Raw genomic sequence first — 26,995 nt, forward strand, 5'->3', positions numbered from 1 at the left:
AGGGAGGAGGGACAGGTGAGGTGGGCAGGCATGATGGCCATCACTTTTTCACGGTCGTGCAATTTGCTGATGGCTCATCAGGGCCCGGGGTTGACAGCCTCCAGCCTGTGGATCCAAGTTCAGATGGCTGCCTGCTTTTGTAAGAACTAAGCACGATTTTTGTGTTTTTCAATTATTGAAAAAGCAGTCAAAAGAAGAATACTATCTCATGACATGTGCAATTCATATGCAATTCAAATTTCAGTGTTAATAAATAAAGTTTTATTGGAATTTACAACCGTTCCCATTGGCCCAGACTGGCCCAGTTGGGAACTGACCGTCTTAGTTCCGAGCAAATTGGGATGGTCGTCACCTGGAAGGCAGCCAGGCTCACTCATTTACATCTTGTCTGTGGCTGCTTTCGTGCTCCGATGACAAACTTGAGTAGTTATGACAGAGGCCATATGGTTCAAAAAGCCTAAGATATTTCTATCTGGCCATTTATAGAAAAAGTTTGCTGACCTCTGATCAAGACCAATGAAAACGTAGATCATTTATCTGATAAGGCAACGGAATATGACTGATTGTTACTTTAATGAGCGTGTTGACTATGCCTATTTATTTTCTCCATCGGAAGCTGATTCATTTTTAAAACCTAAATTAGATTGTGTCACTCTCCCACTCGAGATCCTTCAATGGCTTCCCATCCTACTGGGAATAAGATCCCATGCCTCCCTCTCAGGCAGACCTCATCTTTTTCCTTCTCTTCCTCTGGCTCATTCCACACCATTCCTACCCCCTTGCTGTTCCCCAAATATGCCAAACGTAATCCTGCCTCAGGACCTTTGCACTTACTGCTCTCTGTATCCAGACCCTGTCTCCCAGATATATGCATACCTCGTTCCTTCACCTCATTCCTGTTTCAATTCAAAGTTGTTTTTTCAGCGAAGCCCGTGCCTTCAGCATAACACTCTTTCCTTCTTGACATTTCTTATTTACTTATGTTCTACGTCTCTACTAGAAGGTCTGGCACATGGGGACAGGGACCTCGCTCTATCCTTGCTCACAGAGCAGTGCTGATCACGTGGTGGGTTTGCGATAAATATTTGTCAGATAAATAAGTGGTTGGTGAAGTTACGAATCTTATGCGTCGGGGGGGCCTGGGTGGCTCAGCCGGTTAAGCGTCAGCTCTTGGTTTCGGCTCAGGTCATGATCCCACAGTCTGTGCGATCGAGACCCACATCCGCCTCTGCGCTGACGGCGTGGAGCCTGCTTGGGATTCTCTCTCTACTCTCTCTCTGCCCCTCCCCCACTCGTGCACGTGCATGTGCACACGCGCACTCTCTCTCTCTTTCTCAGAATAAATAAACTTAAAAAAAAATCTTATGCGTGTCTCCAGGGCCACGTCCCCACTCATTGGACCATATTTCCACCAATCAATATTTTATTGTGGCCAATATTGGTCCTGTTACAATTCCATAGCTGCCTGTCTCTGGCATCCACTGGCCTCTTTTCCTGCCAAACACCTTGTATTTAACCATCTGCACATCTGCTCTGTGGATGTCTCGTGCCAGATGCCAACCTGAGATGCTGCCATTTCTCAGGCAGCGTCCTAAGGACGGATCCTGGGCCCAGCGGTGGAATCAGGGTGATTCTTCAACCTGTGAAGCCGGCAAATGACAGTGTATGCATCGATGCCCTTGGCTAGGATGAGCTGTCATCTGATGGCCAAGAGCGTCCTCCACCCTCGGAAAGCCCGAGGAGCTCTGATTTTAAGCCACGGGAGTTAACTGTGAGCCACGCTGTCTAGTCTGTTACAGGCCCCCCTGTGGGGCGCCCTCCGCTCTCCAGGACCTCGTGGTGATGGATGCTTGTGCTCTTAGTACTCAAGCTGGTGCCACTGGGATGCTCTCTGCTGCTGGAAGGTTCCTCCCTTCGGCCCTGTCCCCAGATTTCAGGGTCTTCTTTTCCAAGAAGCTCTCCTGCAAAGGCAGCGGCTGGCAGTCTCTTAGGCAAGGACAGAGGCCCCCACTCGGCTCAGCTCCCTCCGTGCCCTGGGGCCCGCTCTTAGGTTGGCCCTTTGTTGCCATTTCGATCACCTCCAGGTCAGAGTTCCGGGGCTCTCTGGGCCCAGCCCGGGGACTGCTGTGACTTACAGGCTGACTGACCCCACGGAACACCAGCTGGCTGAGCCAGAACTGCCAGGCACACGGGCACACGGGGGTGCCGTCCACATTCTCCCTGAGGCTGCGGGAGGGAAGCGCGCCCCCAGGGTCTCTCCAACCGCAGCCGCAGACATGTGGGCTGGAGAATTCTTTGTTACTGGCGACTGTCCTGAGCACCCTGGGACGTTTAACCGGATGCCTCGAGAGTCCTCCCTGTTCTGACAAACCAAAAATGTCTCCAGACGCAGACAAATATCCCATGGGGACAACATCCCACGCCGTCGAGAACCACGGCCCTAAAGCAGCTGTCCGTCTCGGCTGGGAACTTCGGGACGAGAGGTAGGGAGGACACTAGGTTCAGAGGGGCTGCTGGCGAAGACCAATCTTGAAGTCAGTCCGATAACAGCAAATGGCCCACACGGCAAAGTATGTTTGCAGGGTGAGCAAGAGAGAAGCAAGGGCAGAGCTGGGCTGGGAGTCAGAGGACACGAGGAGGGATGCGACCATGCGGGTGCGGGGAAGGGTCTCAGGGAGGGGTGGGACGTCTTCGGGTCACAAGGGACACACCGGGGCCTCTGTCTGCTCTGGCTTCGGCTGGGACCCCTCCCAGCTCCTCCTTACTGTTTTCGAGGCCCAACCTGCCTGAAGCCACCCCCCCCCCCCACCCACCCTTCATGCAGGGACGATACTTACTGAGTCCCCACCCATGCCAGGCTCCGGGGATGTGGAGAGAAGACGTATTTCCGTCGTTAGGAGAATAGCGAATCAATGAAGCCATTGCACCCAAGGATAAGGAGATAGAGGTATCAGGGGCTCTGAGGGCATAGACGTGGGGCTCAAAGGAAGGCTTCCTGGAGGAGGTGACATGTAAGTGGAAACGGAGGTGTTTCAGACAAATGAGGAGGGAAGAGTCGTGGCATAGGTGTCTAGGGTGCTACCACCTAAAGGTCTTTTAAAAGGAAACCAATGTTTCGTTCTGCTCTCAACAGAGCCTGAAGAATAAAGCAAACCACACAGCACTTGGGGCCTAGTGGGGCGGCAGAACCAGAAAAAGTCACAAAAGGGGGAGGCATAGGGACAAGAGAAACCACACCTCAGCTGTGACCCTTGACCCGTAGCATCAGCATCGCCTAAGACCTTGCTAGAAATGCACATTCTCTGGCCCAGCCCAGACCCCTTAAAGCAGAAACTCTGGGGGTGGGGCCCACAGCCTGTGTTTGAACACCGCCCCCCCCCCACCACCACCAATGCCCGCCCAGGCCCTGGCAATTCTGCTGAATCCTGGAGCTACAGGCCTGGCCCACTGAGGCATTTATTAGTGTTTAATGAGACAGCAACGAGAATCAATCAACCAGTCCCTCTTGCCTCGGAAAAGAGAACAGCAGAATGTTCTCAACCTTGGCTGCACTTTAGAATCACCCTGAGGGTTTTTTTGAAAACCCCAGTGCTCAGGCCAAGTCCCAGAACAATGACACAGGAGTCTCTGAGGGGGACCCAGCCACGGACATTTCTAAAGCACGCTAGGTGACGCGAATGCACTGCCAAAATTGGGCACCGCAGTTGTAAGAGAAGGTATTAACGAGATCCTCTGCTTTGAATGACGGAAAACTTATTTTTAAATAGGAGAAACACACATAAAATGTATGTATCAGGTAACAAGCGAGAGAGACAAACTGGAACTTTCTTTTTCTCTCCTTTAATAACAAACTCAGGAGGCTGGGGCACCTGGGGCTCAGTCAGTTGATTTGGCTCGGGTCATGATCTCATGGTTCATGAGTTCAAGCCTTGTATCAGGCTTCGGATCCTCTCTCTCTCTCTCTCTCTCTCTGACCCTCCCCTGCCCCCTGTCTCTCTCTCTCAAAAATAAATAACATTTAGAAAAACAATCAGGAGGCAAAGAGCCTAGGACTGGGGCAGCGGCTCTACAATGTCTTTAGCAATTTGGGTTCTCTGGATGGCCATGCCTTCCTGTCCTCATGGTTACAATGTGGTTGCTAGGGCTCCAGCTATCAACTTCATTCTCCAGGAAGGAAAACTTAAAGGCTGAAGGACAAAAAAGGGTAGCTGCTTGCTAACTCAATCCCCTTATTATTTCTTTTATTTTTAATTTTAATTCCAGTACAGTTAACATACTGTGTTGTATTAGTTTCAGGTGTACAATATAATGATTCAACAATTCTCTACGTTACTCAGTGCTCATCATAAGTATACTCTTAATTCCCTTCACCTATTTCACCCATTCCCCCCACACTTCCTCTCTGGTGACAATCAATATGTTCTCTATAGTTAAGAGTCTGTTTCTTGGTTTGTCTCTTTTTTTCTTTGCTTGGTTTTTCTGACTTATTTCACTTAGCTTCACCCATACTCTCTACCTCCATCCATAATATTGCAAATGGCAAGATTTCATTCTTTTTCATGGCTGAGTAATATTCCATTGTGTGTGTGTGTGTGTGTGTGTGTGTGTGAACGTGGGGGCAGGGCACGCACTTTTAGCAAGTCTGGGGAGTCTGTTCCTGCTGAGCCCGTTCCGCAGGTGTCCCTGTGTCCAGGCTGGGCGCAGGGGGAGGGAATGGCACCACCAGCTCTTCTGTTCTTGGAGCGGTCCCCTCGAGGTGCCTGTGTCTCCAGCACATGCTCCGAGATTAGGAAACAAATCTCCTTTGTAAGTAAATCTCCTTCCGGAATACTCCGGGTGCTTTTCAAACCGCTGCTTCTATGCTGTGTCTCTGTAGGGCTGTTTGCGGTGCTGTCTCTTTAAGGGCGAGGACTCAGTTTCCTACCACCTCCAGCTCTCCCGGAGCTGCTGGGTTTTAAAATTCCTGGTGATAAGCCCTACTGCTCGTTAGGCTCCTCTGGTTTTCAAAGCCAAACGTTATGGGGATTCGTCTTCTCTGTGCTGGTTCCCCCTGGGCCTGGGCAGGAGGGGGTCTGCTCCTCTCCCCTCCCGGCGCCCATCACATCCCTCCCTCCTGTGGCTAGTCCCTCAAGTCTCTGCCCTTCCTAGCCTCTTCAGTGTGGCCTCTTCTGTACATTTGGCTGCGGAGAGTGTGTTCTCTTTGGGTCATTTTCTGGGTTATTGACACTGATGTGGATGTTCTGTCGGAGGGCTTAGGCTTTTCCTACTCAGCCATCTTCCCAGGGAGTCTAGCTTGATCCCCTTTCAAGAACATTCCCGGAAGCCCCTCCTAGAGACTCCTGCCGAGATCTCATTGATCAGAGCTGCAGGAAGGGTACCAAAGGCAAAGTCCCCTCACCCGGACCCCAGTACGGCTAAGTGTGAGGACTGTCGGGCAGTCAGGCCCAGCATCCAGCTTTAGACAAAGTGAGAAAGGGGTGGCTCACAACTTTGGGAGAAGGCAGAGTGACGTTTGAATCGCCCACTCACGTGCTGTGCACTTAGGACCGACTGCACAGCGTGTGTATCCATACGTGGTATAAATATAAACATATATTTACATGAACTGTGGCAATTCCCTCCAGCTGTTGTGCAGTAAAGATAAAAGGATAAAAATAGAACACACTAAGGTTCTTTGGGGAAACATCTCACAAGCTCCCTGGAAGATGTAATGCCGACGAATGGGGTGACCCATCCAGGGAGGTCTCTGAGTCTCACCCCCTGCGTGAAGGCAATAAACATACCTGAAGCACTGAGGCCAGTGACCTCAGAGGCCAGCTTGAGGGCAGTGACAGTGGGACCCCAGCAAAATGGAGAGATCAGCTAGGATGGTCTGGGGGTGGTCTCCTTTGTGAGTCTCCCCACCCCCCTCCCGCCCCCCCCCACCCCGCCCTGCTTTGATATTCTTCTTAGAGGATCCTAGGGCTACGAGAAGCTAGGGCTTTAGGCTTCTCTTTGGGGTATATCACCCAAAACACCTGCCTGCAAGGCAGAGCGATGGATGAAGCTGAAGATCTGATCTCAGGGGGTGGTCCCGGGGCTGAGCCACGAATGAGCGCCACCAACTCACTGAACGTCCTCTCCATACTCAGCTATCATCTTGAGAAAGGAGGCATTCGGGTGCCGGAACGACTGTCCTCCCTCACTGTCATCAAGCTGAAATGGCATAGTCTACACTGTCAAGAATTGACAGCTGTATACACATGGAGGATGGTGTTATTCTGCTTTCCTGTCGGGCTCCCATCTCTCCTCCACATCTCCGGGTCCACCACCCCTGGGGCCAAGCTTTCCAACAATCCATGGAAGGAGAGGGCAGAGGTGATTCTCCCAGGCAGTCTGTCTGCCTCGTCGCTTGAGACGCAACACATTTCACCCCAAAGGGGGACTTTCTGAACAAAGCAAGTGTTTCGTGACAGGTGAGCATTTGGTCCCCTGATCTCCAGCCACACAGGCGGCGCCTTACTGCGCAGAAGACGCTCTCTCACTTTTAGAAAGTGTTGCTTACATTGTAGTTTGGTGGAACCGGAAATTTCAGAAAAATAAGCTTGAGTGTGGGCTGCTTCCCGGAATGTTCTCTACCCAAGTCACTGCCTTCCTTGTAGGGAATTCCGGACCTGGAGCGCCTCCTTGATGACTTTGCTGAGGGCGGCGGCACTCAGAGGTGTCCTCTTGGGTGTTGTACTGGTCACTTATGCTATCATATCTCAGGGAAAGTTGCAGGGTCGGGATGGTACTCCTGATAAGCTTTGGCCATAGCTCCGTGCAACTCTGTGATACTGTGATTTAGAATAAGAAATATATATTTGGCCTTTGTCCCTGTGTCTGTCTCTGGTAGGCACAGAACTCCCCAAACCCTTGGAATTTCCGAAGAGAGGGGAGCCACCCGTGGCGTCTTTGGTTATTTTAATGAGGTAATTTTTGGAAAGCCCATAGGTGGTCTAAGGATGGGTGGTTTCCAGGGAAACGAGCCTTGTAAGTAAAGGGCTGGGACTTTCTGCCCCATCCTTTACCACCTTCTCCCCCCCTCCCGGGGGGTGGGGTGAGCGGTGTGTTTCGGGGAAGCTAGAGGTTGAATCAATCACCAACGGTCAATGATTTAATCAATCTTGCCTATGTGATGGAGCCTCCATAAAACCCCAAAATGATGGGGTTAGGAGAACTTCCAGGCTGGTGAACCTGTAGAAGGGCACCCAGGAGAGGGCATGGGGACTGCACACGCCCATCTCTCCATACATTGCTCTAAACGTCTCTTCCATCTGGCTGTTCCTAAGTTATATCCTTTTATAATAAACTGGCGATCCCGTAAGTAAAATGCTTCTCCGAGTTCAGGCAGGGCGCCGCTCTAGCAAATGAATGGAACCCGAGGCGGGCGTGAGGGCTTTGGGACCTCCAATCGACAGTCCGTCTTGTGGGGCTGAGCTCTTAACCTGTGGGATCCGATGCTGTCTCCGTGTAGATAAAGCCAGAATTTAGTTAAATAGTAGGACATCCAGCTGGTGTTGCCGAATTGCTTGCTGGTGTTGGAAAACACATTGAACCCTGAATATAAGCGAGGGGTCCCTGTGGGCCAGTCTCCTGAGTAGGGTTGCATCACATCCCGCCACCCAAAGTAACTGAAAGTGAGTCTAGAAATCCCCCTGCAAGGGCTACACCCCAGAAGAATTCAATCAGAAGGTCTGGGGGGGAGGGGGGTGGAACCTAGCGTCTATGTTTTCTGAAGCCCCTGATGCTGCAGTGCCCAGATAAGGCTGAGAACCTCGTTGTTGAGTGAAGGACAATACTCAGAGAAAATGACTCTTGACTAAAGGTCGAAAAGATAAGGAGAGCACCAAGAGACGTTTTTGGAAAAAAAAAATCCAGTGAAAGGGAAGCGTGGAAGGGATTGTTCCAGTAATTCAGAGAAAAATGCCTTGCTCGCTTCTTAAAAATGATTATTCTTTAGGTAACGCTAGCCTGAGGATCAGACAATGGCCAGCGCCCCCAGACATGAGGGCAGGCTGAAGCAATGACAAAGCAGGACAGCGTCCTAGAGAGCCACAGCAGCACCAAGTGAATCGGTTATCCAGGGTGAACTTCTCTGTGGCCTCTTGATTCTGAGAAGTAGCCGGGACTCTTGGTAAACAGTGGCTCCCGCTGGTGAAACTCATCTGCCCAGCAGAGGCTGCCGGGAAGCCCCCAGCTCAGCCAGTGGCTACCCTTCCCGCTCTCCTGCGGGGCTCAGGTGACCTGGTGCCTTCTGCGTGTTGGCTGCCTCACGTGGTGAGGTGCCCTCCTCTCTGCTCCTCTCCCACCTCCTTCCTGGGCAAGCACTACACTCCCCAAGTTCTAGCTGTTCAGGCTGGGTCCCCAGCTACGCCTCCGGCGCCTTGTGAAGCCTCGAAAACAAGCCCAGATTCCCGCACAAAATCTGCAAAGACCTTGCCCCCATTCATGCCCCCAGCCTGCCTCTCCTTCCCTCTCTCAGTGGAACAGCTCCTGTGTTTTCAGGCAGGTTCGCTTGGGGTCGCCCAAGGCCGGTGTTCTCCTTGCTTCTGAACTTGGGTTCTTGAGACGCCCCCCGCCGCCATGGGGGCTCCCTTCCTTTCTTCTCCCTGCTGGTCCCCCACCTCCTTTGATGCCCTGCTCAAAATTCACCTCTTCCAGAAAGATGATCAAAGCCACGCTCACCTGAAAATGGCATGAAGGTAACGCAGACGGGCTTGTCGGTAGTTCCTGGACCGTTGCCAGTCAGAGAGGGCGCCTGGTGCTTGAAAGTGAGAGTTTTTCAAAGAGATGTGCAGCCAAGTTATTAAAACTTTGATTGCTTCACCCCCCCTTAAGAAACTGGATGGCTGGGGTTAATGGAGGGGCCTCTGAGCACGGGACTGATAAAACAGTGTGAAACGACTTGTAAAAACTGAACTCTGAAAAAGCCTATGACATAAACCCATCGTGTGGCACGATTTCTTCTCATTTTTCTCTTAATATCAACAACAGGGGGACATCTAGTTCATTTCCTGCCGGGGGTCATTTTAGGTGACATTGTGTGGTGCTATTTTCTCCCAGGGAAGAGTAAAATGATTTATAAAACTCATTTTTCTATTACAACTAAGAGAGATATTTACAGGTAAATAGTTGTTCTGAGCTAAAAATATATGCGAAAGCTTAGTCGTTATAATAATGACTCAGGTTTATTGAATGGCTCTCTAGGTCAGTTATTTCTTAGACGTAAATTAATTTTCACAGCCCTGAAGGGTAGGTATTATTATAGTCATTTATCCCATGAGGAAGCTGGGGCTCAGAGAGATGAAATCACTCGCCAAACTCACACGGCAGCTAAGCGTTAGAGCCCAGACTAGACCCCAGTCTGTTTGATCCAGAGACTTCCAGATGTGTCCCAGCATACCGCCTTCCTGCTTTGGGATTCCTTCAGCCCTGCCGATCTCATGCCAAGGTCGCAAGGGAAGCTGGAGATTTTAGTCAGATCAGGTTGACATCACTAACGATGCCTTGCCTCTCCGTCAGAGGAGAACAGCCACAGGGATGGGTCGGAGATATTCACGCAGCGAACAAAGGTTCGTCAGAGGGTCTTCTGTGTGCCAGACAGCTTCTAGCTATTGGGATGCAGCAACGAATAAACCAGGAAAAGAAAAATCCTGCCCTCTGGAAACTTATATTCTGGTGCGAGGGAGAGAGGCAAGTTTAAAACAAGTAAAATGTATATTATGTCACATGGTGTTAAAAGCTACAGAAATAAAGCCCTGAAGGGGGATAAGGGAATCAGGGAGGGGAAGTCATTGAAACGCAGGTGGCCAGGAAAGGACTCCGAGAAGATCACTTTCGAGCAAAGACTTGAAGAAGGTGGTGGGTGTCTGGAGAAGAACATTCCAGACAGAGGGGACAGCAAGTGCAAAGGCCCTGAGGCGGGAGTGTTCGAAGAATACAACTCCAGTGTTGCTGGACCTGCGTGATCAAGTGCTGGGATGAGGTGAGACGGGGGGCTTGGGGGAGAGTGCGGGGTCTTGCTGGCCTCTGCAACAGATCGGACCTTCACGCTCAGGAGATGGGAAGCTGCCGGGGTGTCGGGGGGTCCTGAGGAGACAGCATCTTAGGATGTTGGTTTTCCTGGGGTCACTCTGGCCGCTCTGAGGTGGACTCAAGGGCAGAATTGAGGAGACCGGCCAGGAGGCCTCCGCAGAAAGCCAGACGGGCGATCATGGAGCCTTGGGCCGAGAAGGCAGGGGTAGAGGCAATTCTGGATACACTCAGAGGGAAGGGAATGGGACTTGGCGATGGGTGACGTGCTGTGCCTGAGGGGGAGAGAAGAGACCAGAATAACTGCTCGGTGCGGGGCCTGACCTAGAAGGGGAGCTGGGGCTGCCGCTGTCTGAGATGAGGGAAACTGGGAGCAGCAGCTCTGGGTCAAGCCAGTTGGAAACCCAGAGGCAGACGTTGAACAGGCGAGTGGATAGTTGGGTCTGGAGTTCAGAGGGAGGCTCATCTCGGAGTCGGAGGCATATAGCTGGGACCGTTCGCAAGGGCACAGCTCGGGCCCGCGGCACGGCTCGGGGGACAAGGGTCCCGTTTCTCCTGGGTGAACGGCGGCCCCTGGAATTGGGCAAGGAGGTGGCCCTGCCCAGATTAAGTCCACCTTTTTGTGCCTCTGGATCCCTAGGGATCCTGGAATCAGCAGGTGGACGGGGAGACAGGATCGAGGCCGGGGTTTGGCGGGTCGCTTCCAGACCCACCGAAAGAGGGTGTTGGGGGGACGAAGGCTGAGAGCGGCTGCTGGCAGAGGCGGGAGGCCGCAAGTGAGGTAAGCGCTCTACCTGGTGAGCCTCCTGTGGGGAGAACCAACCGGAGCCGGATGGGAGAGGAGGTGGCCTCGGGGTGCTGCGAGGCCGAAGGGGTGGGCGGGTGAGTTAGTACATTTCTCATGGGATTAATAGGGGGAGGGGAGAAGAGGGTCTTCTCTAATCCTCATCCTCCAATTTGCCGAAATGAACAAAAGGAATGAAGTATACGGAAGTGTATCTGATACACAGAGAAACCGGAAAGCAGCTACGATCCAAATCACAGCCCGAAAACAGCATCCACCGTGAACATCTGGGCATGATTGACTTAGCAAGTATTTATTAAGCATCTACTATGTTCCGGGCACTTCAGGGAGTTAGGGATCCCGCAGTAAACAGAGAAGACGAAGATCTCTATCTTCACAGAGCTCACACTCCAATGGGGAAGATCAACACTGAACAAAATAAATGAGTCCACCACACAGCGTATCAGAACGTGGGCACAGGGGGGCTTCTAGAAAGGACGTGAATGAGCACTGTTAAGGTGGGGCACGGTTTGAAATCGGTGGGCAGCCAGGGGGCACCGGGATGGTTTGCTCAATTAGGATGTGGGGGTCACGCCATGGGGGGGGGCCGGGGCAGGGAGAGTCCCTTGGGCCCTGGATTCAGTGGCTACTGATGGCGATGCTTACTTTTCCAGTTTTTGAGAAGGGGAGAGATTCCTCTAAGACTGTGGGAGAGGAAACTGAGGCACCCAGATGAAGCTCTTTCTCCGGGAATGATGAGGGCTGGAGGTGTGGATGGGCTCCAAGAGAACCAGGATAGTTCCTAGGGGCTGATCCCCACCGTGAGGTCTGTGTTTATTTCCTCTGGCCTGCCCCTCCTCGCCCAGGCAAGCGGCCAGGAATGTGGGAAGTGAAAGACAGGGACACTTATGGCTTGAATTGTCTCCCCAAAAACTCATATGTTGAAGCCCTGACCCATGGGATCTCAGAACACGACCTTTTATGGAGATAGTGGTGGTTTTTTTTTTTTTTTTTTTACACCTTTTATTTACTTAAGTCATCTCTATACCCCATGTGGGGCTCGAACTCACCACCCTGAGATCAAGAGTCGCATGCTCCTCTGAATGAGCCGGTCAGGCACCCCTGGAGACAGGGTCTTAACCAAGTGAAATGAGGTCATTGGGGGGGGCCCTAATCCAATATGATTGGTGTCCTTATATGGGAGACATCTGGGCACAGATGTGCACGTGGGGTGAACACCACGTAAAGACCAGAGTCGTGCGGCCACAGGCCAGGCCAGGAGAGACTCCCGGAGCATAGCCTTCCTCAGCACCTCCTGAGATTGGGGCCCTTCCAACACCTTCATCTAGGACTCTGGGCTCCAGAACTGGGAGACAATACACTTCTGTTATTTGAGCCACGCGGTCTGTGGTCCCTTGTTATGACAGCCCCCCAAGACTGACGCAGACGCCAGAGAAAATACCGTGGGTTACTTACCAGCGGGAAGCAGTCGCTGCCTTCTCACTCCTCCTGGAAGTAGACGCAGAAAGAGGAAGTGACGTAATGGAGAGGAAGGTGGAGGTGAGCTACCCATCAGAATTGCTTCTGCTACTAAGATGGAAACTTCCTTCCCCTAAAATAGAAGCGGACAGACTGGCTTTTCACGGGCAAATCCGATCAAGAACATGTGAATTTTGACAAAAGCCTCTGAGATGATTTCTAGCTGGAACCGCTGGGGCCTCTCGTGGAAAGCAGAATTTGAATCATTCTTGATCTGGTGCTACAGTGAGCGCTTGTAAATATTTGTTCATTGAATCACTAAGTGCAAGTCTATGCTCACGTGACCACGCAGACATGGCGCCCATCTTGCCGGAGGCTCTTAACCAAACAGTTTTAGCGCAAGCAGGCTCTCGAAGGATTTCAGCGCTGCTACAGCAAAGAGTCAGAAAACACACCCTGTGGCTGGGAGGCAGAAGAGGTTTTGCATCTTTTTGATATATTGTTTTAATCTGTTTAAGCCCAAGTGGCATCTGCAGATCTAAGTGGGGGAGAAAATGCCAATTTGTTCACTTCTGCACCCAAGGTCAGCAGAACAGAGCATACTTGAAAGGACCGAGCCCGACCGGGCTGTGGCCGGCTCCTCCCACGTGCCTCCAGCCGAACACATGCCCAGCACACACACAAAACACTGTGGATACTTACGAAAGAGAGCACTTTACAACTAGAAAATGACTGTTGCTTCTTTTGGCATTCTTTTAACTATGAATCTATTGAAACCCTCCACTAATAGGGGGCTTATCAGAAGTGTGGCTGGGGAGGCACCGGAACAGTAAGATAACCTGAAATATTAACACAAGCCAGCCATCTGCACATCCCAAACCAGACCCCTCCAGAACACGATGCCCAGTGGCAAGAAGGCATCACATCTCTGCCATTCTCCTTAGCGATAGACCTGCTGTTGAAAACACAATCTCGTTTTAATGAGACGCACGTTTATTTTTGTCATCTGCCCGTCACAGAGCTCCACTGTTGAGCCCTTTAGGAAACTTGAGACACTTAATGTATATGACCACCCCCCAGGCATCGAGTCCAAAATCCCCAGCTGGCCCCCCTAGGGTGTCCCGGCTCAGTGCCTCGGTTGAGCGTTGTGTTTATAGACCTAACGCTGCACACTTCTGAAGGCAAATAGGAAAATCAAGAGAAATTCAACATGTGCAAACTGAGCTAAAACAATGGCCGTGGATGTGGGCATTTCTGAGGCCCCAAAATGGTATCCTTAGTGTTAAGAGCGCCCACTCACTTTATTTGTGCAAGGAAAACAGCCTTTCATCATAGAACAGAAGGTCAGGGTTTGGGTGGTGGACAGATGGCCACGCCACCCCACAAAGTCTGTCCGTGGGAGCCCTGGATCCCCTTCTGTCCCTGGTCCTCCAAATGTTTTCAAACAGATGAAATCTGATTACAATAAACAATAAAGGCATTTCGGGGGGGAAAAAATCTAAGCATCCACGAAAGGAGGACAGGACAGCTCCATCCGAGGGAGCCACCCCATGAGCTGTCACCTGCAAAGTCTCGGAGAAGATCCTTTCCCCTTGACTATCTCTCCAAATTCAACTTCAAAGCCAGCCAGAGGGGAAGCCAGTTACAGGGTACTTTGATTTTTCATTCTGTACCTTTCTAGAATTTTTTATTTTTTATTCTTTATTACTTATGTTGATATTATTTTTATAATTACAAATTATTACTAAAGAAAGTACCGTGGTCTGTTCAGAGGGCTCTGGTCATACCCACACTCACGTGGGTATGTGTGTGTGTGTATGCATACACTCATTCTGATCAAAAGGCACCCTGCGCCTCTTTGCTCTTGTGGAACCTTCTAGAACTCCTCTGCTAAATACCTCTGTAGGATCTGTATGGGGAAAGCAGGCCACAGGCTGCCTGATAGTAAAATGAGCATTTTCATCTGTAGCCAGGGAATCACTTCGGAAGGACGGCTAGAGATGGGTTTTCTGAAGGGACAGGTGACTGACTGAAGTGTTTTCTCCTCCTAATGCCTTTTCAAAACAAAACTCCCGTGTATGCTCTCTTTTTTGTCAAAAGCCCGTGCCCGTGCACGGAAGAAGAAGCCAGAAATCTGTTGAGGCCCACGGGCCTCAAGAGAGGCGGGGGGAGCCACCAAGGTACTCCAGGGCCTGGAGCCGGTGCCGCCCAGGGGTTTCTTCCTTGCGGCCAAACAGCTACTTCACAAATCCTTGCAGAGAGGCCGCTGGTGCTCCTACAGGGCGTTGTTGTTTGAATTCTAGGAGGTCCGGCCCCTCGGCATTTCAGGACCCTTCTATCTGTGGTGTGACGCTCTCTCCAAGTGTGGTCCCCGGCTGGACGGGGAGCCCCTGGGCGTGCCAGAAATGCAGAACCTCGCCCCCGTCCCCACATTTACTGAACGAGAACCTGCATTTTCACAAGAGCCCCGGGTGATCCGTGCGAACTTGCAATTTGAGAAGCAGCGATGACGCTGCTCAGAGGTGACCTAACGGTACGGTCTGGGAGTAGTTGAAATCTATCACCTAAGAAGGCCGCACACTGTGGGCATCCAACTACTGTATGATGGCGTTCTGGAAAAAGCAGAACGATGGGGACGGTGAGAGACCAGTGGCTACCAGGAGTCGGGGGCGGGGGAAGGAAGGAAGGATCCGTGGGGCGCTGGGGACCGGTAGGGCAGAGGAACCACGCTGTAGGGTACCGTGATGGTGGATATGTGTCATTACATGTGTGTCAAAACCCAGAGAATGTACGAAGAGTGAACCCTAATGTACGCTGTGGACTTTAATGACTCATGATGTATAACATTTGCTCCTCAAGTGCGACGAATGTCCACATTGACGCATGATGATAGTAACAGGGGTAAACGATGGAGTAGGGGGTGAGGGAGCATTTGGGAACCCTCCATACTTGCCGCTCATTTGTCCGGAAGCCCAAAGCTGCTCTAAAAAATTGTCAATTTAACAACCACCACAACAAACCAGTGGGGAGGCAGACATTTTCTCTCTCAGTTTGGGGTGCATAAAACCATCCCTGAGCGGTCTCTATGTCATTTCTTCCTGCCTGATGTGGGTCGCTGCCGTTCTGCCCGACAGCTGGGCAGGACCCCAACTGGCAGGAAAGGAGACTGTGGGATGCGGGGAGGGGCCAGGCTCCCGGGGAGCTGGGGGGTCCCAGCAGGCTCCACACCACCTTCTGGTGTGGTCCGACGTGGGTCAGCCGCGGGGTTTATAGCGCAGGGTCACTATCGAACAGAGACTGTGACGGAAGAATGCGGAGAGAACAGGGATGCAAATACTTCGTGCTCCGGTACACTGATTAGGAAATGGCCAAATTGCTAATCCTGGGGGAATGTGAAATATGGCACCAATTCGAAAGAACAAGGGTCTGCGCTCATCTCTGCATCTCCCACTTTCTGGGTAAGTGTGAATTTAATGACACAGAGAATTATAGCCAGATGTGCGACTAATGAGGGAAACGGCCCTTCTGTTGGAAGTCACCTCTGGCCACAACAGGACGTTCCACTCTAGCGTGACAACTCGACCCCATGAAGGAATTCACGTTTTCTGTTGATACAGCAGCTGGAGGCGTCTAGAAATCCCAAGGTTAGGAATGGGGGCGGGGGGGGGGCTGTGGACAGGGCACCAAGTCCCTGACAACACAACCATGTGCACCCACACAAAGAGACACAGAACGTGAAGCCGGTGGGTACAAAGCTGGGCTGTCTTTGAGAGTGACCGTCGATTTCGCCTCTCCACACGTCTGGTCGCAAATCCTGCTCCGAAATCATCTCAGGGAAGACAGCAGGCGATGAGTTTGGGAGCAGCGTGGGGCACGGGCAGTCGGACATGGGACCGTCACCGGCGCTCTGCAGGCTAGGTGCTCTCTCTCGAGCGTTTTCAGACGTGTGCCCACGAGACTATGTGCCGCGAGCTGGTGGCCGTTCGTTCACAGGGGGTGCGAGGTTTTCTTTCCCGCTGGGCTCCCGGGCACCACCTTCTTTGCGGTTGTGGAGTTTGGCTGAATTCTGCTTTTCGTGACGGCCGGCTTCTTCTGTTTCTGGCTGTTGTTTTGAAGTGATGTCAGGCCCAGCATTTTACAATACTTGTTACACTGGTGTAGGGCTTTAAACTGATCGATGAAGGTCATGGAACAGTTGCCTTTAAATCCTTTGTACCTGTGGGTTTGGGTAGAAGGACACATACTTGTTAAAACACGGGACACTTTCACCAGCCTTCGAAGGGGAAACTAATGGGAGATGGAAAACACATTGATTCCGACCCCGGGCAAGGATGGCCGAATGTTCCGCCACAACTATTGACAGGAGAAACAAAGCCTGTGGGATTAAGTAAAGGCCGAGGCCCACAGGCATGCACATTCCAGACCAAAGGCCTGTGATGGTACAAGTGTTCTGGATGCTTACGGTTCCAATGAAACAGCATACTATTTGCCTTTTTCTTTTAGTCATAGTAACTAGTGCTGGACCATCTTGATAAAAACTAGATCTCTTGGTAGTCTGAAAGCCACCCTATCCCGCCCAGAGGTTCTGAATAAAAAAAAATTCTATAACGTTGGGGCTGGAAGACATTATTTAGTTTAGAATTTTCTCTTGCTTAAATATTTTTATTTATTTTTGAGAGAGAGAGCGAGAGAGAGAGAGAACCTGAAGCAGGCTCTGCACTGACAGCAGAAAGCCTGATGTGGGGCTTGAACTCATGGGCCGAGTTACTGTCATGACCAATATCATCACAGGCCGTCCCGTGGCAGGGATGTGGAAGCCGACATTGAAGGATGAGGCAGGTAAACGGGGGAGCGGGGGTGAGCCCGGCACACAGAACGTTCGGCATGATTTGTGAGGCCCCCGAACAAAAGGAAACCATGGGCTCCTCGTTCAAAAATGATGGAGGCATCGAGACCACGATGGTGGAGCCCGTGTTTGACAAAGCCCAGGGCCCTTTTCACGGCGGGCCCTGCTGGCTGGGGGACAGTTCTGGCCACGGCTGATTAATAGCACAAACACGAAACCCGGCCTCTTTCATTTGCTGGTAGAAACCACGAAGGTCAAGGAAACCTGGAATGAATGGGGACCGAGACTGTGCGCTTTTTCCCCGTGAAATCCACGCCGGGTTGGAAGCTCTTAGGGGAGTGGAAGGTTCCTTTCATCTCTGGAACCAGAGCAGCTCTGTCTTGACCAGTTTGTTATAAACGCAGCCTGCTCCCTCCTTCTCCTCCTCCTCCTCCTCCCTGCGAGGGAACGCTCTGCCCCCCCTCACCCCTGCAGGAACCCGCAGTCCATTTTTGCTTGTGAGAAATGCCTTGGTTTCTAAAAGCCAAGCTCCCTCCTGGAAGAAAAAGTCCGCTCAAGACAGGGGCTGAATCCAGCAGGGTAGGAAAATTCTCCACTGCTAACCTCCTCATCATCTTTACATCTCTATCTTCCATAGGACATGGCGTGACAGGCGGAAATGTCAGCCCCACTGCATTTCTCTGGCGCCTGAGCGCCCCCGGCAGGCCGCGAGGCCGCGTGGGCCTGTGCTCATCAGACGTGATGGAAAGCCAAACCCGTCCTCCTGCTGGAGGGAGGCCTCCCGCCTCAGACAAACCAGGAAGGTCATGGGCAGGGGCAGCCTCCCTGTTGAAGCACATCCCTGGAAACACATCACGGCCACCCGTCTCAGGCCACCCGGAGGCTTTTAAACACTCAGACAACATCTAGTCTCTGCAGGGAAAAATCACTAACTCACCCTGGGACCTCCCAGAAAATTCGATTGTCCCTTCTTAAGCGTCGTCTGGCGGCCAAGTGTGTAATGCTGGGTACGAAGCGAGCCCTTTTATAATGGTTCCCATGCTCTGGAATGGGAAAGACTGAGTGTGGACGAAGAAGCAGGACTTCGGGCAGCCCAGCAGGGTCTGTCCTCTCCAGTAGCCCCTGAGGGCCCAGACCTCTTCCCGGAAATCTGGCACCTTCTTTTCCTCTATGTCCCTCTTTCTTTCTTTCTTTTTTTTTATAAAATTTTTTTTTAACGTTTATTTATTTTTGAGACAGAGAGAGACAGAGCATGAACGGGGGAGGGTCAGAGAAAGAGGGAGACAGAATCTGAAACAGGCTCCAGGCTCTGAGCTGTCAGCACAGAGCCCGACGTGGGGCTCAAACCCATGGACCGCGAGATCATGACCTGAGCCGAAGTCGGCCGCTTAACCGACTGAGCCACCCAGGCGCCCCTGTCCCTCTTTCTTTAGAGTCCTCACGGAAAGCCAGAGTAGGGCAGCAGGGACCGCTGGATGTCACAAGAGCCGCCGTGGGCAATGGTGAGGCTTTACAGGGAAGGTTGCTCTGCTCAGTCGAGGAGCCCCGGTCTTTCTCCGCCCCCGGCTCCCCAAAAGCCCTAGCTCAAGTGCATTCTCGTGGAGTCCTCCCTGCTCCCGCCCTCACCACGAGGAGAAACACCTCCAACCACTTCCCTCCATCTTTAGGAGAACGACATCCACTTCTCAGAATTCAGGGTGTGCCTCACCTCTCCGCACAGACTGTGATCTCTCCCAGGATACTGATTCCCGACATACCTGTCCAGGGGAGGCTTTTCAATAAAGGCCAAGGAAACAGGTGGATAGAAGCCCCGTCCCCAGAGCTACCTCACCTTGGCCCAAGGGGGCCTCCAGATCACATTTTGGGACTTCCCTTTCTCTCTTGGTCCAATTTTGGACAATCAACTTGGCACATCACACAATAATGAACTCCCATCCCTCGCCTATCACAGCTGTAGACCTTTTCTGGCTACCTAGCATCCCCAGAATTAAAAATCTTTCCCCTTTCTCAACGTGGTGATGGTCTCAGTCAGGGATGCTGGGCTTCGGCCATGACTTCTGGTTCTCTCAAACTCACAGCCATCGCTGACGCCTTAAAAGGAAACAAGGCCACATCCTTTGTGTTCCGAGATCAATTAAGCCGGAGCGTTTCAAAGGACACCAAGCTCTCTTTCCGACACCAAGCAATGGGGTGTCCAGGTTCTCCTGCTTGTGGTCCGCCTTCCATGCCACACGAGCCACGAGGAGTAGAGGGGACTGTGAATCTGAAATACCCTGGCATCTCTCCAGCATTATCCCCACTGCACTCACCGCCGTTGATCTTGTTAGACAGATGCACAAGGCTGGACAGTGTCTCCCCCAAATGGCACGTCCTTCCTAGAACCTCAGAATATGGCGCTTGGGTGGCTCAGTCGATTAAGCATCTGGCTTCAGCTCAGGTCGTGATCTCACAGTTTGTGAGTTCGAGCCCCTGAGTCGGGCTCTCTGCTGTCTGCACAGAGCCCGCTTCAGATCCTCTGTCTCCCTCTCTCTCTGCCCCCTCCCCCACCTCAAAAATAAATAAGCCCTAAAAAAAAAAATAGGGTTAGTATAGATGTCATTAAGATGAGGTCACACGGGAGTAGGGTGGGCCCTTAACCCAGTATCATGGGCGTCTATGTAAGAAGGGGAGAGCAGATACAGACGCGCAGGGAGAAGACCGTGCAATGACAGAGGCAGAGACTGGAGAGGCACGTCCACAAGGCTGGGAATGCGAAGGGTTGACCGCCACCTCAGGAAGCCAAGAGAGAGGCGTGGGGCCCTTGGGAAGCCAGGAGAGAGGCGTGGGGTGCATCCTCCCTCACAACCTCCAGAAGGAACCCACTCTTCTGACACTGGGATTGGACTCCTGGCGACCAGAACGCGAGAGAATAAATATCTGTTGTTCTGAGCCACCCAGCTTCTGGTCATTTGTTACGGTGGCCCTGGGAATCCAATGCAACGGGATAAAGCACCTCATAGAACTTCACACGCTTCCATTGCTAGAAAGCTTAGCTCTGTGCAGTTTTACTCACTGGGTCTTTTTATCCGTAACCTCAAGTTAGTGTAATTTTCCAGCCCATCACTTTAAGTTAATCTGCCCGTCCTCCCTCACTGCCTCCAGAAGAAGAACCATAAATTCCTTCCACTGAACAGCACTCAGTGGGGCCTTTTCTTAAATAACTTCCCCTCGGATGGGGGTGGTGCATATAAATTACCCAGGAATCTTGTTAAAATGCCGGTGTGGGGGACACCTGGGTGGCTCGGTGGGTTGAGCATCCGACTTCGGCCCCGGGTCATGATCTCACAGCTGGCGAGTTCCAGCCCCGCGTCGGGCTCTGGGCCGACAGCTCAGAACCTGGAGCCTGCTTCGGATTCTGTGTCTCCCTCTCTCTCTCTGCCCCTCCCTGGCTGGTACTGTCTCTCTCTCTCTCTCTCAGAAATAAATAAACATCAAAAAAAAATTTTTTTTTAAATGCCAGTTTGGGCTCAGAAGGTCTGGGATGGGTCTGAGCTCCTGCACTTCTAATGAATTCTGAGGGGCTACTGATGCCACTGGTCCAGGAATCCCAAGGAGTAAGGAGACAAACTAAAGCATGAAGACCTCAAGTCCACCACCCCTTTGGACCTTGGAGACACCTTTTAATTAATTAATTAATTTTTTAAGAGTTTTTCTTTTTATTTTTTATTTTAGAGCGACGTGTGGGAGGGGAAGAGGGGCAAAGGGAGAGACTGAGATTCTTAAGCAGGCTCCACACTCAGGGCAGAGCCGGACGCAGGGCTCGATCCCATGACCCTAGGATCGTGACATGAACTGAAACCAAGAGTCGGACACTCAACTGACTGAGCCACCCGGGAGCCCCGGCGCCTTCATAGTTAAGTCGGGACACAGGTGTATCGTTTGTCCTTGAAACTTGGGTCATACAACATCCCAGAGCCTGCTTCTGGAGGGGCTAGGAAGCTCTCTATTTCTACAATCCTGCCCTGACTCGGCACGGATTTATTCAGTCCTCACTACGTGTTGCCAGCCAGGCCAGTCTGATTGCTTGCTGAGAAACTATTCCTGTCTTCTCTCATCTTGACAAGGGGCTCATGCAAAAATCGTCAACTGACGGCAGGGTCGGCTTCTCTCTCAGCTTATCACGGCTCCCCTGTGCCTCCTATTGCCTCCAAACACACCTGGAGAGGGGGAGGGGGTGGAGCCAAGTGGCAGAAACTTCCAGATCTGGCTGTGTTGAACAAATTAAGGTGGTTTTTTTTTTTTTTTTGGTCTGGCTTAAGAAGGGATCCGTTAAAGAAAACTCGGTGGGACAAGGAAGAGCAATAGAATTGAATTGCCACTCGTTGGTAAGCTTTGCAGAAGCAAGGCAGAGACTCTTTACAACAGAAGTTTTAGTGTGATATCCTTTCTGAAGAAAATTTTAATTTATAGGGAATGACTACAAGGACACAGAATTCAGGCTGAAGACGGGGGTGAGGAATTGAAATAAACCTCTTGTTTCAGGGTGTGTGTGTGTGTGTGTGTGTGTGTGTATACAGCAAAGCCTGGGCTGGATTTATGAACAGGTGGAACAGATTGCCATCTACATGTAAAAGGAGGGGCCCTGGGAAGCCTCCCACTCTGGAACCATCTAATATTCCTGCACTCCCATCAACACCCTCCATTTCTTTATTTGTTCTTTTGTTTTTTCATTCAGGAGGATTAAAAAGGATTCAGCTTTTCCAGAAGCTGGCCCTCTTGTAGGGAAGACAGACCCATAAACAAATAATTACACTATGCCGTGATAAACAGCTCCAGGGACCTGAGAGATGGGGGTTTTCCCACTGCGTGGTGGGTCCCAAGAAGGATTCACACAGGAAGGACGGCTTGGGGTTTATCTGGCAGAGGGGAGAGCACGGGCAAAGGTGCTAAGGCAGAGGATGTCCTCAGCAAGGCAGGTGTTCTGAGGAGAGCTGAGGCCAGAGGACGTTTCTGGAAGGCTCCGTGAGCCATGCTATGTGATTTTTTTCCCGTGGGTCGGCATTTCCCAAAATATGGAGCAGTAAGTCCCACAAGATGCTTTGAAATAGAAAATAATCCTGTGGCATAAGCGCTGTGATTAATATTGCATAATCTTTCTCCCTGCCCCTGCGGGCCTTCCAATCACACGTTGGCTCTTTAAACACCCCTATGAAGCCTCACACCAAAGAAACCTCCTACACTTATTCAACCCAGGGTTTCCCGAGATTATTTAACAGCACATAGATCCCTTTGAAAGTGCTTCTGTCAGAGTCACTGAGCTCTTTGGGGGGTAGGGACGCTGTAATGTAACCAAATCTGTGTTTTCTATACAAATTGCATTCTGAGGTTGCCTTGTACAAGCTGACCTTCCTCCCTTGCTCTTTGCACCCCACCCCCACAAACACCATGGAAACCCTGGTCCGGCCACCACTGCTACGGCTCTAGCCTTCCTGTGGCTGTCCTTGCGCCCCGCCCGTGTCGGGCAGTTTCCCACGCCGCCCCCAGGGTAAGTCAGAGCCGCGGTCACAGGGCTGCTCAAGCCGTCCCACAACCCCGAGAACCCACCCCAGCTCCTCCCCTTGGCTCCCAGCCCCCACTGCTCCCCCCTGCCCACTCTCTGCCCTCACGCCTCCTCTCCGGCCCCTCCCTCAGCCCCCAGTTACAGCAGGGGGCTGCTACCATGGAAACAGGCCCTGGCACTTCTCTGACTTCTGCCCAGGCTGGAAAAAAAAAGGGGAAACGTAAAGACAGGAGGACAAATGCAGCCCACGAGTCTGGTTCTCTGCTTCTGCTGGCAGGGGCATTCCAGAAGCCCTGCACGCTTGCACGGCTCCTGCTGTCTTGCTTCTGAAGGCATGCCCAAACCAGGAGGGGCTCTGGGCTGTGATCCCCGAGGAAGAGGGAGCAGGGCCGGGGCCCTGGGGAGGCGAGGGAGAACTGAGCCTCCGTGATGGTCCGTGCTCCATTCTGGAGACCATAAGTCTCGTCCCCGTGGGTGTGGAGGAAGCATGGAGTCCTCTCCTTAATATCTGAGACACAAACTGAAGTCGGGACACAGAGGCCAAGGAGGGGACACTGGAGGCAAGACAGCCATGAAATAGGCGGTCCGAGAGTCAGCCACCGTCCTCAGCCCCAGAGTGGGGATTCCCAACGCCCGCCCCCCATTTTAGCTGCGGAGGGGGGAGCCTCTTTAGGGCACGGGGCTGGGCAGTCAAGGCCAAAGGGGATCAGGGCTTCACCGTCAGATGCCTGGGGCAGGAGGAGGGGGGAGGGCCGGCCACACTGAGAGTGCTCAGGACCGGCCAGCGCTGACTGAGGGACCTTCTTTATGGGACAAGCCCCAAAATCCTATCAGTCCACAGTGAGCCCCTCGTTCTTTACTTCTCTCTGGGCTACACACACAGACACACACACACACACACACCACTCCTTTTTCCAGCTACCTTCTAGAAGCCTTCCTGTCTTCTCTTCTATTAACACACTTGAGTCCGTGGCATCTCTGCACACCCCCCTCTTCGGTTCGGGCAACCTAGCTCCGCTGTGCTCTGCTCGGACCTTCCTGAGAGCGCTGGTGGCTCCTTTCCGGACAGTTCTGGGCTTCCTCCAGCCCTCTGGTGTCAGGCGCTCGTGAACCCTCTCGGCCCTCACTGCGTCCTCATCTTCCATTTCCCTCCTACCGTCTCCCAGGTTTGTCCTGCAGCCGCCGATCTCACATCCAGCAATCTCTCCAGATGGTCTTTTGGTTCAGACGTGCCTCTGAGGCTGGATGACAAAGGACGAGGAGCCTGGCTGTGGGTCCTCGGGTCCTGGGGGTGACTGGGCGGGGCGAGGGGGTGGGTAGTGCCGAGGCATGGGAAGAACCCCCCAACTCCAACCGTACTGTCATCTGAAAGACTTTGGGGCAAAGACCAGGAAGCTGCCACGCTATTCCCACTCCGTGGAACGGGTATGTCCTTGCTGACTCCTGGGTCCAGGAGACTCTGAACTCACACCGAGAACATTGCTAGTAGCAATGCCTTGCCAAAATCGTGGAAGGGAGGGGAAGGTAAATGTTCCCTTCGTGGGCCCCCAGACCTCCTTGATGGCCAAGACTGGCCAAACAAACCAGCCACTGGCCAACCGGCTCCACCGCGAGATGGCTTGATCAGATTGAGATGGGATGCAGACTGCCTTCCAGGGTAGATGACAAGGAGGGCAACGGGGGAAAGCGGACATTTAGGGGGCAAAGCGCCTTTCTCAGGTCCCTCAGACCTGAAAGGCTGTCCTCTGAAGCCCGCCTTGGCCAGTCAGCTAGAACGTGTGGGTTCTACAGCCACAGCCCTGCTGTGAGAAGCACTCACATGATGTCGGGAAATTCTGTTCCCAAGTCCCTTGGTTTCCTCCCTTCCTGGCAGAGTCACGCGCCCGCCTGGAGAGTTAGCTAGCCCGCCTGGAGTCACCACACACACACACACACACACACACACACATACACCGTGCACATGTGTGCACACAAGCCTGCCGTAGAGCTGTGTATCTTCAATACAAATCCTATTGAATACAAATCCCAAATTTGCACTGCCCCTTTCTCTCCAGGTACAGTGGGGTCCCAGACTTGTGACGACCACCCATGGGCACACGAGGCTCACGGTGGGCAGTGAGGGCAGAGCCTTTTTTTTTTTTCTGGAACTCAGCCTGACTGAAGGTGGCAGTCCTTTTTTGTCTCTCCTCTTTTTCATGGCTTGTAGGATGAGAGCTGGACAAAATGACATCAGTAGAACCTGCTTTCTCCAGGCAACTGTCCTTACCATGCTCCTTACCATGTTGTTTAGGTCCTTACTGCCCTTCCGCAGGGAGCAAGCCATTTGCCATTCTGTCCAGGGTCTCCGGAATTCGGTTTCCATGTCAGGGACACCGGACATCGCCACACATTTCAGGATAGCTAACTGGTGGTCCCCCTGGGGAGTGTCCTTTGTCCTTTGTGGCTACTCATATCAAACCGATTTTGGTTCAATGCTTACCAACTGGGAAGAAATCTGCTCAGGGTACTCTTTGTTTTACTTCAATCTGGCAACATAAAAATGAGTTTGGGTTTTTTTTTTTGAGCCTTCTATAAAGGGTTGAAAAACATATTGGCTCTGGCGCCCTCTGGTGGCTAATCCCAATCACGCCATCTCCCCAGAAATTCATCAGCTGCTGGCTGGGGAGGTGGGTGTGTTTGCAGGACAGACTGTGACACGTGCAGGTCTGCTCCCCTGCGAGTGTTGGTTGGCACTGGTTTTGCTTTGGTTCCACTTCTAATTTCTCCAGTTACAGAATTAGGCATTGTCCTAATTTTCCCCTTCAAAGAACTCTACATGGCGAAGCAATTTCAAATCGGAAAAATGTTCAACTCTCCCGTCAGTATCCGGGGTCTGCCTAGAAAATGGCTTATTAGGCTGTGACCGTGCTGTTTGCCATGCTGTGTAACTTGAGGTTCTCGCACTCGCCACTGCTGAAAGATGACAGGCACTGAGGTACAGGTGATGCGTTTTCACACATGTTCCCGTCGCTGGCTCCCAGGAGAGATAGGACATACTTCTGCTTTAGGGGCCATACTACCAGGCAAAGCTGAATTAAAACAAGTAAGTCACGGGGCACCTGGGTAGCTCAGTCGGTCGAGCATCTGACTTTGGCTCAGGTCACAATCTTGCAGTTTTTGAGTTCGAGCCCCGCCTCGGGCTCTGTGCTGACGGCTCAGAGCCTAGAACCTGCCTCAGATTCTGTGCCTCCCTCACTCTCTGCCCTTGCCTCACTCGTGCATACGGTGGAGACTGAGACATAAGGGACTATTTTCTTTAAATGTCACAATGGCTTCTCTTCCTGCAAAAGACCCTGACCACTGCCGGCCAGAAAAAGGCCCTAAATTTGGGAGATCTTCTTCTGTTCTAAACAATACAGTGTATTATTTATTATTTAAAAATAAAATTTTTTAAGTTTGTTTTTAGTAATCTCTACTCCCAGCCTGGGGCTCGAACTCACGACCCTGAGATCAAGACTCACAGGCTCTTCCAACTGGGCCAGCCAGGTGCCCCTGTTCATTATTATTAATTAGTTGTAAAGTAAGTCAGATTGGCCTCAGCAGTCCTCCCACCCATGCCTTGTGCTCTTCCTCACGTGATTAAAGACCATGTATAAGGCCGCCTACAAGGAACACCGCTTCTTAAGACCGTGCCCATTCCCCAGGCTCTTCTCTTTCCAGCATGGACGAACTAAGCCCGTGGGGGCGCTTGCTGTGAATCAAGAAAAGCATGTCATCGGCCACCGTTCGTCCCTCCTGCTCTCTGGAGGCCCGCTGGCCTCTGCAATGCTCCCCAACTTTCTCCTCCCTGCTTGCTACTGTTTCCCACCTGGAGCCTTCTCAGCCTGTCTTCGAGCTGCCTCAGAATCAGAACCCTTTCCAAGTCTCCCCGCTTTGGGCTCCATTTGGCAGCCCGGGCTTCCACCGGCTTCCACTGGAGCGTTTCTTCAATTGAATCTCGGCTCCAAATGTTGAGGGCCTGCCCCTCTTCCTCGGGGCGCCTTACTTCACACAGTGCTATGCTCCTCACTTGGGAAGTAAGGAGGCGGGATGTGGCTGTCGGTTCTCAATCCAGAGCACAGGGGTTCCGAGGGGCCTCCAAAGAGAACTCCCAACCACTCCTTACACTCCGAGGGTCCCCCTTTGATCAGTTTTTTAAACCGGCTTCTAAGAAACGTTTCTTGTGGGGGGTGGAAATTGCAAACTTAGGAAAAGTTTACAGAAAAGTTTCAGAAAAACAACGGACAAGATGATCTAATATCCCTTCTAAAGCTCT

General features: G+C 52.0%; 1 protein-coding gene across 3 annotated transcripts in view; it reads right to left on the reverse strand.

Annotated features, from left to right (window-relative positions):
• Positions 1-14,876: 14,876 nt before the first annotated feature.
• Positions 14,877-26,995, reverse strand: part of ALPK2 (alpha kinase 2) — a 148,927-nt gene continuing 136,808 nt past the window's right edge. For all 3 annotated transcript variants that reach the window (XM_042962760.1, XM_015536829.2, XM_042962759.1), the window contains exon 13: positions 14,877-16,532. In XM_042962760.1, the coding sequence (XP_042818694.1) occupies positions 16,304-16,532 (229 nt within the window). In that variant the 3' untranslated portion in view covers positions 14,877-16,303. The remainder of the gene's footprint in view (positions 16,533-26,995) is intronic.

Source organism: Panthera tigris, chromosome D3, assembly GCF_018350195.1.
Source record: "Panthera tigris isolate Pti1 chromosome D3, P.tigris_Pti1_mat1.1, whole genome shotgun sequence".
Taxonomy (NCBI): Eukaryota; Metazoa; Chordata; class Mammalia; order Carnivora; family Felidae; genus Panthera; species Panthera tigris.